Source organism: Eptatretus burgeri, chromosome 8, assembly GCF_056783735.1.
Source record: "Eptatretus burgeri isolate ZD-2024b chromosome 8, Ebu_testis_v1, whole genome shotgun sequence".
Taxonomy (NCBI): domain Eukaryota; kingdom Metazoa; phylum Chordata; class Myxini; order Myxiniformes; family Myxinidae; genus Eptatretus; species Eptatretus burgeri.
The window spans coordinates 101,568,161-101,588,806 of record NC_140968.1 but is presented as its reverse complement, the minus strand read 5'-3'; the positions used below and the strand labels follow the sequence as shown (position 1 = coordinate 101,588,806).

Here is a 20,646-nt window from a genome sequence, read left to right as displayed (position 1 = left end):
CTGACAGAAAGGACTTACGGAGCAAGAAGGTCCATCTGTGCAGGACGCTGTTGTCTGCTCCTCAATCAAACTTGCGTTTTCATCTTCTTCAGGGGTGTGTTGCACTGGAAGTGGAGGGAAAAGAAAAAAAAAAGAAAAATACATCGAACCTTGGAGGGCAAATAATGCGTGACATCAACCTACATCATGAGATCAAAAGTCAATGGTCAGGCAAGGACTCTCGCCATTACCACAACTTGTCTGGTCCCTTTCGGTCCTCAATGGACATTTCAGTCCGTGTGTGTGTGTGTGTGTGTGTGTGTGTGTGTGTGTGTGTGTGTGTGTGTGTGTGTGTGTGTGTGTGTGTGTGTGTGTGTGTGTGTGTGTGTGTGTGTGTGTGTGTGTGTGTGTGTGTGTGTGTGTGTGTGTGTGTGTGTGTGTGTGTGTGTGTGTGTGTATACATACCCAATGGGATCCACATAGTGGTGCCGAGGGCAGTCAACATATTTTACACTGTAGACCAATTGTGCTGCAATTCAGTCATTTGGTATACTTAGCTCGATGCATCCTGAAAACCCATCTGAGTACCATCATGATTCAAAAAAAAAAACTTTAAAAAAACTTGCACAGATAGAAACTTTGCGGAAGAAGGCTCTCAAACGCACATCACGCACGTTTTCCGGCTTTGTTATGAGCTTTGAATAGTGTACACTATTGAAAAGGTCAACGGAACCGTATTTCCATTTCTTCACCTGTGGGAAGCACAAGCACACCGGAAGCTTCCTCAGAAACAGCCAATTCTTCAACGTCTAAATCACAGCCATCAAGAACTATCAATTCAGGAGCATTTCCTCTTCGATCTCCATCTTCAGCATGATCAGCATCCGCCATTCTCACAGTAGAGTCAATCTGCAACAAGTGGGAATAGACGACAACAAATGGCATCGAAACATTAACCACGGCCGCATCAAAACTTTGGAACCCACTTATCTCGAGCCTCACAACGTTTTGCATTTAAGAATTAACCGAAGAGGGCCAGAACAAGTAATCCCACCCGCATGGATCACAAGAATAGCTTACTCAACAAGAACTTCATCGACTCAAAGCCAAGGTAGAAAGGCTCAAAAGATAGCAACACCAGTATTCAGATCTTGATCAACACACTTCACTGTATTTTTACTCGATTAAAGATGTTCTGCAGCGTACCTGCATCGGTTGATTTGACCTCCTTGTAAAGTATTCATCTAATCGGTGATGTTGCCGCTGTGGACCGCTTCGCACTTGCCTTGTGCCCCTTCCATTGTTTGTTCTCAAATTGCAAGGTCGGCTCTGCATAAACAAACAGGTAACTGGACGGTGGTCCACAAATTATATTGAGAACTTCAAAACTTCTCTGATACAGTACATTCAGAAGGGATTCATACCCCCTTGACTTTTGTCACATTTTGTTGTGCTTCAGGCTGAATTTAAAATGGATTAAATTTAAATTTTTTTGCACCGAAATACACAAAATACCCCATAATGACAAAGTGAAAACACGTTCTTTGAAATCTTTACAAATTTATCCAAAATGAAATGAATAAATATCTAACTTACAGAGGTATTAAACCACATAAGTCAATACTTTGTAGAAGCACCTTTGGCAGTGATTACAGCTTCTGGTCTTCTTGGGTATGTCTATATCAACTTTGTACATCTGGATTTGGGGATTTTCTACCATTCTTCCTTGTAGATTTGCTCAAGCTCTGTCTAGTTGGATGGGAAGTGTCAGTGAACAGCAATCTTCAAGTCTTTCCACAGATTCTCAATGGGATTCAAGTCTGGGCTTTGGCTTGGCCACTCAAGAACTTTCACATTCTTGTTCTGAAGCCATTCCAGTGCTGCTTTTGCTTTGTGCTTCGGGTCGTTGTTGTGTTGGAACATAAATCTTCGCCACAGTCGAAGATTTTTTTCGTTTGTTTTTTTGGATACCTTGTTGAGGCTCGTACGAGAGCTAACACACAACACATAGCAAGACGAGACACAACACATACGAGAGCTAACACACACACACAAACAACACATAGCAACACACATAACACACAACACACAGATAAGGGGGGCATGAGACAAGAGGGGCGGGAGTGGGAAGGACAAAACAGTGAGGAACAGAGACATTAGGAGATCTGTGGAAGGGAGAGGGATGGGGCGGGGAACATGGGGAATACAAGATGGACATTACAGGGACTTTCAGGAAGGAAAGCAGGGAATTTGAAGAAGGTGCGTTTGGGGTGGATTAACGGGGGATGATAAGAGGTGGTGGTGAGCAGCTGTTTTGAAGGCCTGGAAGGAAGAATGGGATTGAATACAGTGAGGGAGTTTATTCCAAAGGTGGGGAAAAAAGAGGAATGAAAGATTGAAGGTGAGCAGTGATTCGTGATTTGGTAGTTTTACCAGAAGGGAGTTGTTGGCGGACCTTAAGCGCCCTGCGGAAAAGTGGTGAGGACAAATCGCAGAGAAAGCAGGGGGGGCGAGGTGGGAGAGGAGACAGTACAAGACAGAAAGACCACCGACCAGCCTGCGGTGAGAGAGTGAGAGGCCCAAAGACTCAGCCTCATTGCGGGAGATGCCAATGATCCTAAATGCCTTGGTTTCCACAGCGTGAAGCAGAGAAAGGTGGGAGGCAGGAGCACCAGCACAGAGGGGAGAGCAGTACTCCATCAGGCTGCGGACAAAAGCTTTGTAAGTGGTCAGGAGCTCAGGTGGGCCAAGAAAGGATTTTGCACGATGGAGGATTCCCAGTCGGCGACTGGCTTTGGAAGCGAGGTTTGAAATGTGGCTTTCCAAGGAAAAGTCATGGCAGATAGTGAGATCCAGAAACATGAAAGAAAAGACTTCTTCCAGAGGATTGTTGAGAAAGTGGATGAGGGGGGGGGGGGGGGTTCTAAACGATCCTTTCGGAGAGACATAGTGAGAGTGTAAGATTTGTCCAGATTGAAAGACATGTTCCACGTGTTGGACCAGTTTGTGATTTTACCCAGACCTGCAGTGAGCGAAGAAGCTGCTGCTTGCCGGTCTGAGGGATGACCAATGGTACGGCAGAGGGTGGAGTCATCAACAAAGAGATATAGAGGATTTTACAGAGTTGGAGAGATCATTGATGAAAACCAGAAAAAGAACAGGGCCCAGAACGCCACCTTGAGGAACTCCAGCCTGGACAGGAAGAGGGGATGAAAGAACTCTCTCTATTTAGGGCCACACGTTGACTGTGACCGGAGAGGAAGTCTGTGAGCCATGAGTGGAGATGGCCTTGGATACCATAGGAAGAGAGTTTGGTGAGCAGGGCAGGGTTCTTCCAGAGGATTGTTCTCCTCTGATTGTTCCCCTCTTTTGCACTCTGAAGCAGGTTCTCCTCAAGGATTTGCCTGCATTTGGCACCATTCATTGTTTCCTCTAACTTCACAAGTCTTCCAGTCCCTGCAGCTGAAAAGCATCCCCAAAGCATGATGCTAAATGATGAAAAGCATCCCCACCATGCATCAGGGTAGGGATGGTATTAGATAGGTGATGAGCTGGGCTCGGTTTCCACCAGACATATAGTCCAGGAGCCCAGAAGGTTTATTCAAGTGAAAAGCGCCGGAACGTTTGACCTCATGGGCTGTTGGGGTCATCCACCAACATCACAAAAATGCATTGCTTCCGTGTCTGGCCCGTGGCTTTCGCCCCGAAATCACTCAATTAGTGATGCCATTACCGAAAAACCTAATTTCCTCAATATCTAGCAAACTATGCATGATAATATCATGAATAAGGTGTCCATACCTATGTTTTCATGGTCAATCATTACCCTGATGTTATGCATATTGCTAGAAAATGTATAGTTTACCACGTAAATGCATGGTTCATCCACTAAATTAGCGACGCCATTACCGAAACCTCACTATCTGAAAAACTGTGCATGATAATATCACAAATTAGGTGTCTATACCGATATTTTTATGGTCAATCATTACCCTTATACCTGCATTATTACTAGGAAATGTGTAGTTTATCATGTAAATGTGTAGCCCACCCGCTCATTAAGCAACGCCATTACCGAACAACGATATATGGAAAACTTGGAAATGTGCAGTTCACATAATTAACTTGATGTCCTCTTGGCATTACAAGTCTTCTCAATCACTTTCGTCACTCTCATCACTGTCCTCACTCCAAGCATTATCTGACTCTTCCTCATCTACTGAATTATCTTCCACGCCATCCCCATCATCCTCATGTGGGGCTGTGAGGGACTCTGGAACTGAACTTCCTGGATACCAGTCTGGTTCAAAGCAGTTTTGAGACAACTTCCATCCATAGTCTGTCGGACTCGCCCCACCAGTTGGATCTGTCTGATCAGCTCTCTTCCAGATTCTTGCCACATAATGTGCCCTTTTCATAGGATTACCAAGTGTCTTGGCGCATGGGGGAAGAGAGGCACAGTTTATCTTCTTTATTCTGGCAAGGGGCTCCTTTTCGTCACCACCACCCATTCACATGAACGCCTTGTATCTGGCTTCATTAATGTCAGAGGTTTTGAAGCCATACAGCAAGCAGACAAAGGATGTAGCAGCTTGGACGTCTACCTCCTCAGCTGTTAGAGATCGCAATGCCATCACATGAGCTGCATCTGATTCCATCCGCTGGAAGGGCTTCACTTTGCCCTTTCTGTAGAAACACGATGTGAAATGAAGAAACACAACCAGTCAAGGCATGAAGGCCGATTAGTGCTTCAGTGATACCAGTCTGTTTCTTCTCAAGAATGTCAGCAAGTTTAGTGACATCAATGTACCTTCGGTGGTTGCCAGATCCATAGTCCATGATGATGTCGATCCCTTACGACCTTCCAGAAAGCCGAAGCAGAATGATGAAGACGTCCGTATCAGTGAACCTCACTAGAATGTTACCAGTGGAAATGTTGTTTGCGTGAAAGGCAATGAGTGTGTCAGCTTCTTCATGTCGACATTGGAGGTGATTCGGTTCCTCTATTTGCAGCACATCATCCTCGTTGTTCTTCATCTCCATACACACACCACCATGTGAAACATAGCATTTTTCTTCCAATAATTGAACCATATTGGAGCTTCTTCCATTCCTCCAATACAAACAGGGCAAACTCTTCCTTGAATGATCCACTTTTGAGTAACTCTGTCGCTGAGCCTGGTCAGGTCCAGTAATGATGAATGACTGAGGAGTAGTTGAACGACGCAGGTTTCACTCGGTATCTTTGATTGATGGTGACTGGTACTTGTCGAGCACTGAATGGATTTGCTCCCCATGATACAAACATACTTTTGCCAAAAGATCCTTTTCCATGGTTGCATATGTGTACTTTCTGTGCTGCAGCACGGTTTCATGGAGGATAATACCGCCATCAATCACTGCGGCTGTTATTGGGGGAAGACTGTTGTCACGGAGAAACACTTCCTGTCTGCTTTCAAGTTTCTTTGTGAGAGATGCCTTGTCCGTCTTCAGGGCACGTTTCTTTTCTCCTCTTTCTTTGCAAATTATACAAACGGGGGCGTCATTTGCCATGATGTGTAAATAACAAAAAGGGACAGAGACCAATGCATTATTTACCACATCTACTATACTAAAAAAATAGAATATGTTTGTATGTATGTATGTGTGTATGTGTGTGTGTTTGTTCGTCCTTTATAGGCGGCCGAACCGTTGAATGGAATGAGATTAAACTTGGCAAGAGTGATCCTTGGGACATGAGAACGGACATGGGGGGGGGGGGGGTCAAGTTCAAGGTCAAAGGTCACGGGGTCAAGGTCACCGGGTAACTTCAATTTGTCAATTTCATCCGATCGAGACGGGACCAACGCCATTCGACAGATAATCAAAATTAAATGACACAGTTGATTGACGACATTCACTTCCGACTTCAGGTTTTCGAGTTATGACGTCATAAATTGACTAAAACGTCAATTTTTCATGTTTGTTTGTCCTTTATAGATGGCCAAACCGTTGAATAGAATGAGATGAAACTTGGCATATGTGATCCTTGGAAACGGACATAAGGGGATCAAAGTCAAGGTCAAGGTCAAAGGTCACGGGGTCAAGGTCACCGGATAACGTCAATTTCTCAATTTCATCCGATCGAGACGGGATCAACGCCATTCAACAGATAACTATACCTGTCCATGGGCGGGTACTTTGCTAGGTGTAACAAAGACAGAGATGGTACGACTCCAGTAGGCAACTTTCAGGGTGAACTCAACATTTTCAAGCACTGGAGTTGGCATTGTAATATTTCACCATAAAAACATGGGTATAGACACCTTATTTGTGATATTCTCATGCAGTGTTTTTCAGATATTAATGAAAATGGGTTTTTCCGCAATGACGTTGCTAACCGAGTGGGTGAACTAAACATTTACATGGTAAACTATACATTTTCGAGCAATAATGCGGGTGTCAGTGTAATGATTGACCATGAAAACATAGGTGTAGACACCTTATTCGTTATATTATCATGCATATTTTTCCAGATATTGAGCAAAATAGGTTTATCGGTAATGGCATCACTAATTGAGTGATTTCGGGGGAAAAGCCATGGGTCAGACCCGGCGGCAATGCATTTTTGTGATGTCAGTGGATGACCCCATCAGCCCATGAGGTCAAACGCTCCGGCGCTTTTCACTTGAATTAACCTTCTGGGCTCCTGGACTAATAGCGATTTGCATTGAGGCCAAAGAGTTCAATTTCAATTCTGTCAGAGTGGTCATTTGGTTCTTGTTCACCTCCCTAGCCAAGGTCCTTATTGCTCGGTTGCTCAGCTCTCGGAAGAGTCTGAGTAGTTCCATATTCTTTCCATTCCCTAATGATGGAGCTCACTGCTCTTGGGAATTTTCAAAACTGTAGAAATTGTTTTATACCCTTCCACAGATCCATCCATGCCTCCTCACAATTCTACCTCAGAGTTCTACGGACAATTCCTTGGACTTCATTGTGGAGTTTCTGCTCTGACATGCACTCTCAACCATGGGGCCTTCTTATAGAAAGGTGTGTTTCTTTCTAAGTCTTGTCCAATAAATTGAATTGGCCACAGGTGGACTCCAATCAAGTTGTAGAGACATCTTAAGGATGACCAAAGGAAATTGGATGCACCCGAGCTCAATTTGGAGCGTCATAGTAAAGGGGGTTGAATACTTATTTATTGACCGAAGACATTTTAGCTTTTCGTTTGTAATTAATTTATAAAAAAAAATTCTTTGAACATGTTTTCATTTTGTCATTATGGGGTAATTTTTGCAGATGAATAACAAAATAATTTAAACTTAATCCATTTTAAATTCAGGCTGTAACAAAACAAAATGTGACAAAAGTCAAGGGGTTGTGAATACTTTCTGAAGGCACTGTCCATAGCATTGGACTCAAATCGGCGAGGGTATATGTTCAGGATAATCAACATCTCTGTCAATCGTATTTTTAAACTATTTTCAATAATATTTAACGAAAGTACATCTACTACTCCTCGTTGATATATCAGCCAGACAAACATCAGCAAAACATACCGACTGCCATCAATCGCTCCGCATCCTTAGGAGTACAAATGTATTACTAAGCAGACAATACAACCCTGGTGAATATTCCTGATTCCTTTACGGGTGCAGTCATCTTAGCAGCTCAAGGAGATGGGGATGGGCCAGGCATCTGCCTGGGGGATGGCCAGACAGAGGTCCCTGGATGACCGCGGAAAGTGGACGAGGCGACGTGCTGCTCTGGCGCATGCTCCCATACCTGACCCTGACATCTCTGGTCCACGAATGACTGACATTTTTATATGACCATTTCTCTCATACCTTACAAAAGATCCGTAACCCTTAAATGCTGTAATTACATCACGTATGAGTGAGAGAGTGAGCGTGAGAGTGAGAAAAGATCATCCAATGATTAAAGAAGTACAAGACTAAAAGTACACTTTACACATACCATTCCGGTGAGATCTCGTCTTGTGTGAGCGACATCCTGGCTAAGGTTTGTGCTTTCAGGAGCAAAATAATCCAGGTGTGGTGTAGTCTGGGAAAAAAATATGGCAGGTGACACTTCCTGCATGGAAACAATGGGCTGGCTGTTGATGGTGAGTACTTCCTGGTCCCAGATGTCATTCTGTTCATCAAATGACTCCAACTCAGTGTCACTTTCTCCAAACATCGTGACGACACAGCATTGCTATTAGACCACACAGCATTGCTATTATAAGCAGACCACAAAGTTTGCAAAGTAAATAAGTGAAAAACAAAAATGCACAGAATGAACTTGACTTCAGTTAACACACAATACTTCATTTTGCGAAACAATTCCATAATTTTTGCACCCCCACCCCAGTCAAGAGATTTTGTATTAATGGTGATTGAATTGGTGAAATTTTAAAATGATAAATGGATGTTTCATCCTTTTGGAGTACGAACTGATTTTAAAAAGCTCGTTTAAACCACACAAGTAGTACAAGATCGGCAAGGCTATAAAATTATATATATATATATATATATATATATATATATATATATATATATATATATATATATATATATATATATATATATATACACATATATTAATTATACATAATAAATTACACATATATATGTATCTTCTTCTTTCGGCTGCTCCCGTTAGGGGTCGCCACAGCGGATCATCCGTAATTGTTCCGCATAATGATTTGGCACAGGTTTTACGCTGGATGCCCTTCCTGACGCAACCCTGGTCGCCTCTTATGACACAGGGATATGGTACACCTATTCTAACCGGGGCATACACTGGGCCCAGTACACTGGTACTCACTTCGCAGACCTCGGAAGGATGACAGGCTGAGTCAACCTCCTGGTGTGTATTAATTCAAGCGGCCAACGGGGCTTGAACTAAGGACCTTTTGGATCCCAAGCCGCTAACCCCAACCACTCCGCCAACACCAGGCTTTTAAAAAAAAATATATATATATATATATACAGTGGGGAGAACAAGTATTTGATACACTGCCGATTTTGCAGGTTTTCCCACTTACAAAGCACGTAGAGGTCTGTAATTTTTATCATCGGTACACTTCAACTGTGAAAGACGGAATCAAAAACAAAAATCCTGAAAATCACATTGTATGATTTTTAAATAATTAATTTTCATTTTATTGCATGAAATAAGTATTTGATCACCGACCAACCAGTAAGAATTCCGGCTCTCACAGACCTGTTAGTTTTGTCTTTAAGAAGCCCTCCCATTCTCCACTCATTACCTGTATTAACTGCACCTGTTAGAACTCGTTATCTGCATAAAAGACAGCTGTCCGCACTCAATCAATCAGACTCCAACCTCACCAAAATGGGCAAGACCAGAGAGCTGTCTCAGGACATCAGGGACAAAATTGTAGACTTGCACAAGGCTGGGATGGGCTACAGGACAATAGGCAAGCAGCTTCGTGAGAAGGCAACAACTGTTGGCGCAATTATTAGAAAAATGGAAGAAGTTCAAGATAACAGTCACACTCGCTCAGTCTGGGGCTCCATGCAAGATCTCACCTCGTGGAGCCTCAATGATCATGAGAGGTGAGGGATCAGCCCAGAACTACATGGTAGGACCTGGTCAATGACATGAAGAGAGCTGGGACCACAGTATCAAAGAAAACCATAATTAACACACTATGCCGTCATGGATTAAAATCCTGCAATGCACGCAAGGTCCCTCTGCTCAAGCCAGCGCATGTCCAGGCCCGTCTGAAGTTTGCCAATGACCATCTGGATGATCCAGAGGAGGAATGGGAAAAGGTCATGTGGTCTGATGAGACCAAAATAGAGCTTTTTGGTTTAAACTCCACTCGCCGTGTTTGGAGGAAGAAGAAGGATGAGTTCAACCCCAAGAACACAATCCCAACCGTGAAGCATGGTGGTGGAAACATCATTCTTTGGGGATGCTTTTCTGCAAAGGGGACAGGACGACTGCACCGTATTGAGGGAAGGATGGATGGGGCCATGTATCGCGAGATCTTGGCCAACAACCTCCTTCCCTCAACAAGAGCATTGAAGATGGGGCGTGGCTGGATCTTCCAGCATGACAACGACCCAAAACACACAGCCAGGGCAACTAAGGAGTGGCTCCGGAAGAAGCATCTCAAGGTCCTGGAGTGGCCGAGCCGGTCTCCAGACCTGAACCCAATGGAAAATCTTTGGAGGGAGCTGAAAGTCTGTGTTGCCCAGCGACAGCCCCAAAACCTGAAGGATCTGGAGAAGATCTGTATGGAGGAGTGGGCCAAAATCCCTGCTGCAGTCTGTGCAAACCTGGTTAAGAACTACAGGAAACGTCTGATCTCTGTAATTGCAAACAAAAGTTTCTGTACCAAATATTAAGTTCTGTTTTTCTGATGTATCAAATACTTATTTTATGCAATAAAATGCAAATTAATTATTTAAAAATCATACAATGTGATTTTTCAGGATTTTTGTTTAAGATTCCGTCTTTCACAGTTGAAGTGTACCTATGATGAAAACTACAGACCTCTACGTGCTTTGTAAGTGGGAAAACCTGCAAAATCGGCAGTGTATCAAATACTTGTTCTCCCCACTGTATCTGTATATATATATATATATATATATATATATATATATATATATATATATATATATATATATATATATATATATATATATATATATATATATATATATATATATATATATATATTTATATATATATATATATATATATATAGGTTATGTCCGAAATATGCTTGTAGAGTGGATCCCGGTGTCCGGACGTCCGTTAATATTGAACTAAAACATGTCCTCACAAACTAGCCGTGCGATGTGGACCACAATTGGGACAATGCACCAGGACAGCAAAGTCTCAAGGGGGTTATGGTCCCCAACCAGATGAGCTCCCTATAAAAGGGGGAAAAAAAAAAGAGTGGTTTTACGCCTAAATAATGGGGTTTTATTCAAACATCTTCTCACAAAGTCTCGTCGTGCGATGTGGACAAAATTTGGGATGATGCACCACGATAGCAAAGTCTCATGTAGCGATGTGGACCAAATTTGGGGCGATGCACCAGGACAGCAAAGTCTCGTCGTGCGACGTGGACCAAATTTGGGACGATGGACCAGGACAGCGAAGTCTCGTCGTGCGACGTGGAGCAAATTTGGGACGATGCACCAGGACAGCAAAGTCTCGTCGTGCGATGTGGACCAAATTTGGGACGATGCACCAGGACAGCGAAGTCTCGTCGTGCGACGTGGACTAAATTTGGGATGATGCACCAGGACAGCGAACTCTCGTCGTGCGACGTGGACCAAATTTGGGACGATGCACCAGGACAGCGACGTCTCGTCGTGCGATGTGGACCAAATTTGGGACGATGCACCAGGACAGCAAAGTCTCGTCGTGCGATGTGGACCAAATTTGGGACGACGCACCAGGACACCAAAGTCTCGTCCTGCAACGTGGACCAAATTTGGGACGATGCACCATGACAGTGAAGCCTCATCGTGCGATGTGGACCAAATTTGGGACGATGCAGCAGGACAGCAAAGTCTCGTCCTGCAACGTGGACCAAATTTGGGACGACGCACCAGGACAGCAAAGTCTCGTCCTGTAACGTGGACCAAATTTGGGACGATGCACCATGACAGTGAAGCCTCGTCATGCGATGTGGACCAAATTTGGGACAATGCACCAGAGCAGCAAAGTCTCGTCGTGCAACGTGGACCAAATTTGGGACGATGCACCAGGACAGCGAAGTCTCGTCGTGCGACGTGGACTAAATTTGGGATGATGCACCAGGACAGCGAACTCTCGTCGTGCGACGTGGACCAAATTTGGGACGATGCACCAGGACAGCGACGTCTCGTCGTGCGATGTGGACCAAATTTGGGACGATGCACCAGGACAGCAAAGTCTCGTCGTGCGATGTGGACCAAATTTGGGACGACGCACCAGGACAGCAAAGTCTCGTCCTGCAACGTGGACCAAATTTGGGACGATGCACCATGACAGTGAAGCCTCATCGTGCGATGTGGACCAAATTTGGGACGATGCAGGACAGCAAAGTCTCGTCCTGCGACGTGGACCAAATTTGGGACGACGCACCAGGACAGCAAAGTCTCGTCCTGTAACGTGGACCAAATTTGGGACGATGCACCATGACAGTGAAGCCTCGTCATGCGATGTGGACCAAATTTGGGACAATGCACCAGAGCAGCAAAGTCTCGTCGTGCAACGTGGACCAAATTTGGGACGATGCACCAGGACAGCAAAGTCTCATGGGGGTTATAGTCCCCATCCAGATGGGCTCCGTATAAAAGGGGGCAAAAGAGTGGTTTACCCCCCAATTAATGGGGTTTTATTCAAACATCTTCTCAGAAACGTCAGACAAATCCAGAACAAACTCACCACGAGACATCGTGACCATGCCCTCACCTTAAGCAGTGTGCCCAGTGGCTGCCAAAAAAAAATGTGGGATTTTTTTGTGGGAATTCAAAATTTGAATGCAGTTAAAGCTATCAAACTAATTACGGTGCTCAGATTGTATGGTATCAACATTATAAGCAGTAAACATCCTATATCCACCAATTTAAATTAAAAAATATACATAATAACTACTACATGAAGCAATATAGTGTCTGTATGGTTACATCATCTTACTTCGTGCATGTCTAGCCTATGGTTGCATAAATATCATGTATACCTCATGATTAGGTTAGCATTGATGAAAGCCTTGATACTATTGTACATGTTTCAGTATATAACAGTATATGTAATCTTCATTAAAATGCACAAATTCACGAGTGTACACTATGCAAATATAACACATGAATATTGGACTTTCAAAACACTTTAGTTTTTTATTCAAGATGTTATAACTCAAACTGGTTACATTCTAGAATACAACTATCAGTGCCAAGTGGGCTTTAGAACATAAAATATAAACAGTATTACTATTATGGAGAAAAAAAATCATAAAATCACTTCCCTAGCATTGAATTATAAATAAGATGTGAAAATAAATCTGTCTTACTTCGGTGAGGGCTTTAATGCTACAAAGTGAAAATAGCCCTATTCATTTGCAAAAGAACATAATATATAAATGTGATTCCATACATGATGCCAGGTTCAATGGCTGAACAAAGCAAAGTCATCATAGCACCCATGGAAAAAACTTTATTACAATGAAACTTATTTACATGGTTTATGATTTAACAGATTAACTCCTTCAAACATATAATACATTAGGACTGTTTCCATTTATTTCCCATCACCACTAACACCATCACCCTGACCTGAGAGGCAGATCACACTGATCACCCACATTACAATTTTCTTTTTCTGCACTGAGACAGTTTTTTTATCCAACTTTTCCAAGCTGGAATTGGTTTGTGACAGCTTATTTTGTCCTGATTCAAGGAGGGCCTGAGCTGCACAAATTTCTACCATTCTTTGACATTTTGATGCCAGAGCTTTCTTCAGACGTTCATTCGCTTCAGCCACAAGTTTATCAGCTGTTTTCAAGTCAAGTTGAAGTCTGTCCTTCTGTTCCCTGAGTTTTTTTCTCCTCGGTCTTTTGGAGCTCCATCTGATCCTTTGCTTTTTGCTGCTCTTTTTCTTCAGCTTCTTTTTTTAGCTTTTGTTTCTCCATCTCCTGTTTTGCATTTCCTATATGCTTGGCGCACACTCTCCAGCATCGATTTGGTAACTGGAACTTGGCATGGTTCACCCTTTCCATTATGGGTCACTGCATCTTTTATGGTTCTCAAACCATTCACAGCATTTTCACTCAGATGGGTTCTCTGTGAAGTGACTGTATATTTGTTCAGAGAAAAACCCCTTTCACCATCAGCCTGTCCATGTGATATGGCCAAAACAACTTTGACAAACTGTCCAAGAATGGGGTACTTCTCTTTGCCAGTAGAGGTCTTCACATCCAACACTCTGGCCCAATATCTATCAACTCTCTGATATGAGCCTCCTTCCTCCATGAACCAGGATTCATTGATGTCATTCTCAGCCTGGTAAAGCATCCATTCATCACCAATTTGATCTATGTCTTTATCAGAAAAGATATGAGGAAATTTCCGGGAAGCTGCTTTGATAGAATCCATTGATTTCTCCTGCTGTCTCATCAGTGGATGGAAGAAACGTAATCGCCTCAGCAAAGAATTGTCCAGTGGAAGGCAATTAATCAAATGCTATGCTACAGCAGCATATGCATCCTTCAAGGCCCGGTCACACCTTGACGTTTTAGCCAACGTATGCCGATTTTTGAATTTTTTTTCTAAAACGCTGGCACACGTTGAATACGTTATGGGTAAGTTTTGATAACATTGAGAGCATGCTGAAAAACACTGCCATACGTCGTTGTACGTTGGCTTTAAACGTTGTACTTTTTGGTTGTCCTCAAATTTTTTCATGCTTGAAATTTCACGACGTATGCCGGCGTATGACTCACACGTTCCGCTACGCTGGCCACAAGTTGTATGCACGGTCTGCGATCGTTGACAGACGTCAACACATGCTACTTGTAAGTTAATCATAAGTTGAGACACGCCGAGGTAATGTTTAGCGTACCCGAAACTTATTTCTAACCTATGATTAACGTGTTGTTGGCACGTTACGCGATCGTTGCCACACATCGACAGACGTTACTTTTAAGTTACTCATAGGCTGAAAGACGTCGGTATAATGGATCGTCCTTGCGTCAGCGTCCACGGCCACGGCCAGGACACTTATTTGCAGCATTCTTCAAACTTTTCTTCGGCATGACAAGGATGTTCACACTTCGATGTCTAGCTTGGCTATGATTCCAATTGTCCATCGGCAGCGTCTATTTAAAATAGTCTAGTTTGAGCGTTTTAACACGTTCATAAGAAACGCTTCAAATTTCCAAACCCCAGCGTCAAAAAACAAAGGCGAGTGACAGCAATTTAAATCGTTCATTGTAAACAATGAAAATAGTTGAGTGGTACCGTTTAAAAGTCGTTGAGTGTAAAAAAAAATCGAATTGTTGAGCGCAAGCGTCTACTTTCAATAGTGGAGATGCAGCCATTTAAATCGTTGAGTTTATCATTTAAATCGTTAAATCGTTAAACGCAAGGACGATCCATCATAACCCACACCCTCCCCCTCACACTCACCTACTACTGCCAACATGAACAAACTACTACTAATACTGATACTGATACTGATCCTGTTACTGCTGACATGGACATCGACTCAAAAAGGACTCGAAAACACTGTTGGGTTCCCCTTTTATGAGCAGCATTTTTATATACCAATTCCCAAAACCGCTGGGAACACGTCTTTATATGGCAGTTGTAAGTTAGAAACACGTTCATTTATTTTTTTTTTGTAGACCGGAAGACGTCATTGGAATACGTCTACATACGTCGATGTGTGTTGGGACTACGTAAAGAATTGGTTCAAAGCACGTCAAACATAAGTTAGAAATAAGTTTCGCGTAAAAAAGACATTACCGCGACGTGTTTCGACTTATGAGTAGCTTATAAGTAGCCTTTGTGGACGTGTGTAAGCGTCCACATATCGTGTGTAAAACATATCCCCATCGCATGCGGAACGTGTGTCATATGCCGAGTACGTCGTAAAATTTTGAACATGTTTAAAATTTCTTGACGTACTCTACTTACTACGACGTATGATAGCGTACTTTAGCGTTCTACTCACGTATACCAAACTTACTCATACCGTATTTGACGTGCCCCAACGTTTTAGACACATTTTTCTTAAGTCGGCATACGCTGGCAAGATCGCCAAGGTGTGACCGCGATGTTGACACTTCCATTTCTACGGCAGTTATGATTCGAATCGTTGTGCGTCAGCCTTTTAATAGGCTACGTCACGACATCGTCGGCGATGCGTGCAACGCACTATGCCTAAGTTAGACTATCGTTGGGCATCGGTTGTGTAGGCCGACAACAGGTTCAGCATTCGTTGGTATAAGTTATCTATAACACAATGAAACGTTCTGTGTCCGTTACCAATGCGTTATACATAAGACCAAGTCGCTATGAATACATCCGAATCTTTAAAAAAAACATCAAAAGTTCAACGTAAGCCAGTGTTTTACATACATTTTAATACGTTGCCATCGCTGGCTAAAACGTCAAGGTGTGACCGGGCCTTAACATCTGAAAAGAAACCAACTTTATCCAATGGAGTGATGTTCTTCTTTGGCAGAAGCTGTCTTGTTGATTAACCAATAGCAATGTGGTCATTGGATAACATCAGGTCCTTCTTCATAATGTCAGTATCAAGCAAATCTTGGCCTTCTTTGTCTTTAACCTTCACATTTCAGAAATTTCTTAAGCATGTTCTTCAAGAGATCTGAGAGCACTGAATAAAGGACATGCATGAGTGGCTCTTGAGACTGGAAAAGAGTGAGGAACCCATTAAATGCACTGGTAAGGTACTGCAAGAAGTGCAATCTGAGCAGGGTCAGGTCACACAGCTGTTTTCTAACAGCTTTGTATCTCTGACTAGAGATAAGCAGCTTCACATTTTCTTTTGGGAGGAAGACAGTGAAGTACTCAACCAAACTTTTCCATTGCTCCATCACTCTTTCCAATACAGACAGGGCCAATGCTCAACCATCGATTGCCAACATAGCGTAGAAGAACATGGTTCTCCACCTCCATCAAAGCTTGAATTTGGGAGTAGTCCTCTTTACGTGATGCCGTTTGATGGAAGAACTTGAATAGCTGATCAAGAAAACCGTCTATGCCCCACGATTCCAGAACACCCATTGCTTTTCCAAATGCATTGTGTACTGTGTGTATGTTGCATGATCCTACATCAAAAAGCCCATGGGAACCTGCAGCCTTGCAGTCTGCATTGATTTTTTCCCATAATGCTTTGTTTACATTAGGTCCATCCATTCCCAGCATAATCATGTTTTTTAAATCAAGACCATCTTCTTCCAATGCGTCTGAAAGGGTGTCCCTCAGAATTTGAGCTGTTGCATGACCCAACATCTTTGACTTCAGGTAGCGTGTGTCAATCAATCCATCATTCCAAAAACGAATATGGATATCTAGTTGCTTTTTCATCTGGTCATTTGTAGTTTCATTTAACAAGATGGCATAAAATGTAGACGTGTTCCTAATCTTTGTAACAAGATCTTCATGAAAGAAAGAACTAAGTCCTTGTGAGACTTTACTACAGTTAAGTTTCACATCCCTTGCAACATCACTGTCGGCGAACATTTCTTGAAACGTTTCAGCTATCTTATCACATGATCTGAAAGAAGAATTGTCTTGTGCAACTTTCATGACCCATATAGCTTCTGCTTTTGTAACTTTGTCCCGGTGTGAAAGAGTCCATTTTTGGGATGCTCCAGAGGTTGATGCTTGTGACAAATATACCCCCACCTGACCAAATTTTCAGCTTTGACTGTCCAGATGCGATTGCAGTTTTAGCCACTCTAATATGCTTTGTTCCTTCAGCATGTCTTTGCAGTTGATAAACACCACCATTGCTAATATCAATGTCTTTCTTGCATAACGCACAATGAGATTCCTGGTCCGATTTCTTTTGTACCCACTGGCGAAGCGCATGCACATTCTTGTCCACACTACTCATCCAATTTTCATTAAATTTTGTTGTATGTCGTGGCATTTTGATGAATTAATAAGATGTTCTCTTGCTCGTAAAACAGATTCTACAGCTACACCTGTAAGCAGGAAAGCAAATAGGTTAAGGAATTGTATATACATGTATATGCCAAGCAACAATCCAATATACATGTACCATGAAAGGGGGAAAAAAAAAACACCTTATATGCAAGTTAAATTGTTGTGAATGTTAACATTACATGTTCCAGCATTACCAGTATTCCAAATAAGTACCTCAAATGGTACATCTTTTAATAGCCATTTATAAATACGCAATCACAATATGGTGTTGTCTTTCACCTTCAGCATTAAAAAAACCATCACAGACACGTTGAACATGATGATGAAGAGAAATGTGTTATTTTACAATAACCATGATATCCATCAATTATTACCTTCGCAAACTTTGTTGTTGCGAAGGGAATGTTTTGATCGCTGTGTATTTATTTATTTATTTGTGAATATGTGTGTTTGTTTGTTTGTTTGTTTGTTTGTTATTCGCATAACTCCAAAAGTATTGAACTGAATCGCAGCAAATTTGGTGGGATGATTGGTTATTATCCGAGGACCATTTGATTAGATTTTGGGAGCGATCGGGTCAAAGGTCAAGGTCATGAAAAGGTCAAAATCGTCTTTTTACCATAGCGCGGTCAATTTGTATCCAATTTGCATGCAACTAATGCCAAAATGTTCAGAATTCAATGCCCCATCTTGTGATATGTGACATGACACAATGACGTAATAACCCTTATTAGCGGTTGGGAGTCAAAGATCAGGGGGGGGGGGGTCACGACATTGCAAAATGTGCAGTTTTAGTCATAACACGGTCAATTCTTATCCGATTTGCATGAAACCAACACCAAAATGTTGACTGTTCTGTTCCCCACACTCTAATACCGATTACAAAATTAAGAGTACAAAGGTTAAGGTCGAGGTCGAGGTCATAAAAAGGTCAAAATCGTCATTTTGCCATAGTGCGGTCGATTTTTATCCAATTTGCATGTAACCAATGCCAAAATGTTGTGAATTCAATGCCCAATCTTGTGATATACGATATGACACAATGACGTCATTACCTTTGTTAGCGGTTTGGGTCAAAGGTCAGGGGGGGTCAACGACCTTTATTATCATAACGCGGTCAATTCTTATACAATTTGCATGTAAGTAGATTCAAAATGTTTAGAATTCAATTCCCTATCCTGTGATGTGTAATATTTGACAGTGACTTTATTGGTGAGTTTAAAGCATTGGGGGGGGGGGGGGTGTCACTGAACTTATTTCTTATAATGTGACCAGTTGTCATCAGATTGACTTGACACCGACACCCAAAAAGGTCAGGGAGTTCATACAGAAATTGTACAATGTACGTGAATCAGTGTGAAACAGCAGGAAATTTAATGTTTTTAAGCCATCATAACACATATGAGATGGCAGATGTGGTATGGGATTAAATACCCTCACAATCAACGGTTTCTGGGGGGGGGGGGGGCAAAATGTAGCGTTGGCGAAGGTATGCGCTCTACTGAGTGCCTGTTCTAGTTTATATTTATTACTACAGCAGAAAGAATGAAAGTGCATTAAATGACACCTAAAAAAAAAAAAAATGCTCCAGAGGCCAGAGGTGCAAAACCCTATCAGATTTTTGGGCTTAACAATGCTAAAAAATCTGCTGTAGCCATTACAATTTTTAAAGGTCTGACAAAAATGTGGGATTTTTTCAAAAAATGTGGGAAATGTGGGACCACTGGGCACCCTGCTTAAGGTGTGCCCCCCATGGGAGGGGAGCCTCCCTCCCCTCATCTCTCTGAATATTCACTAAATAAATAAGTAAATAAACATGAGATCCAAGTCACTCGCGAGACGAGGCGGTTATACCATTCACAAAACGCTAACAATCCAAGTATAACCCTCACGATCCACCAACCTTGTCACCCCCTCTCTATGTACTTCAACGCAACCAAGCTACAAACACACGGTCACCCCACGCCGCACGATTTATCGATTTACTTCCACGTTGCCTCGAATAAATCAATAAATCCCAACTCACGAACAGACGACGTGAAACGATAAACTGCTACGAGCTTCGACGTTCAAATTTCAGCAAAAGTTTCCGCAACTTCCGCCGGGACGATTAAAAAAACCGGAAGCGTTTCCGCCTTCAGGGTTTCTGCGACAAAGATAACACACACACACACACACGATGTGATGGGTTTATAGTATTGCACGTAACGTTGTATTTGTGTATAAAACAGATGATTTAACGTACCCCGAAAAAGAAGATTAAATTATTTAAAAAAAAAAAGATATCAGTGTGAACAGCGGTAAGGCTATACACCGCCCGTAAAGAAACCGTCTCGATTATCCTCCACCCTGTGACGCACGATGACGCTTCGCCTGACTCCACCCCTCCAAAAAACATACCACCCCCCCCCCTCCCCCCCCCCACAGCCTGCACCTCTCCAGAATGGTCTTCCCCTTGATCACAATGACACAAAACATCCGAAACCACAAGGGCACTCGGTAGAGCGCATACCTCCGCCATGTAATTCCTGATCCACGAGAACATATCGGGCCCAATACATTCTTGTAATACCATGCTATACAGTACTATATTGTTTTTAGCTCTATCTCTCAATGGTGAAGAATCACTTTTAAAAAAATTTAATAATGCTCGTATCCAGATCCGGATCCGGATCTTCACCAAACGAGAATCTATTCATCCTTGCGACACACTCAACCTGTCCGCCAAGTTTCATCCGAATCCGTCCATAACTTTTTCAGATATGCTATATTGTTACGGATTTGGAAGCCATTTTGCACACAGACAGTCAGAGTCCCCGGAGTTTAGTTATGTCGATAAGTATGTGTTTATAGTTAGAATCCTTCCTTCTATCTAATGGGAATTACATGTGTGCACTACGAGTTATTTTTTACCTCGGTTTTTTACTCATCAACAACAACTACTACTACTACTACATCCACGACAACAACGCCACCGTCCCGCACTCGACCGGTCGCCATTGCCCACGTGTTT

General features: G+C 42.6%; 1 protein-coding gene across 7 annotated transcripts in view; it reads right to left on the bottom strand.

Annotated features, from left to right (window-relative positions):
* The window catches only part of RFWD3 (ring finger and WD repeat domain 3), a 71,840-nt gene extending 52,047 nt beyond the window's left edge, over positions 1-19,793 (bottom strand). For 2 of the 7 annotated variants that reach the window (XM_085893301.1, XM_085893303.1), the window contains exons 1-5: positions 19,660-19,793; positions 7,939-8,178; positions 1,186-1,308; positions 732-888; positions 19-104 (exon numbers count right to left, since the gene is read on the bottom strand). In XM_085893301.1, coding sequence (XP_085749427.1) covers positions 19-104; positions 732-888; positions 1,186-1,308; positions 7,939-8,160 — 588 coding nt within the window. In that variant the 5' untranslated portion in view covers positions 8,161-8,178; positions 19,660-19,793. Of the gene's footprint in view, positions 1-18; positions 105-731; positions 889-1,185; positions 1,309-7,938; positions 8,184-19,536; positions 19,556-19,659 lie in introns of those variants that run through there. The other 5 variants (XM_085893304.1, XM_085893305.1, XM_085893306.1 and 2 more) reach the window with 5 other exon arrangements.
* Positions 19,794-20,646: the final 853 nt, after the last annotated feature.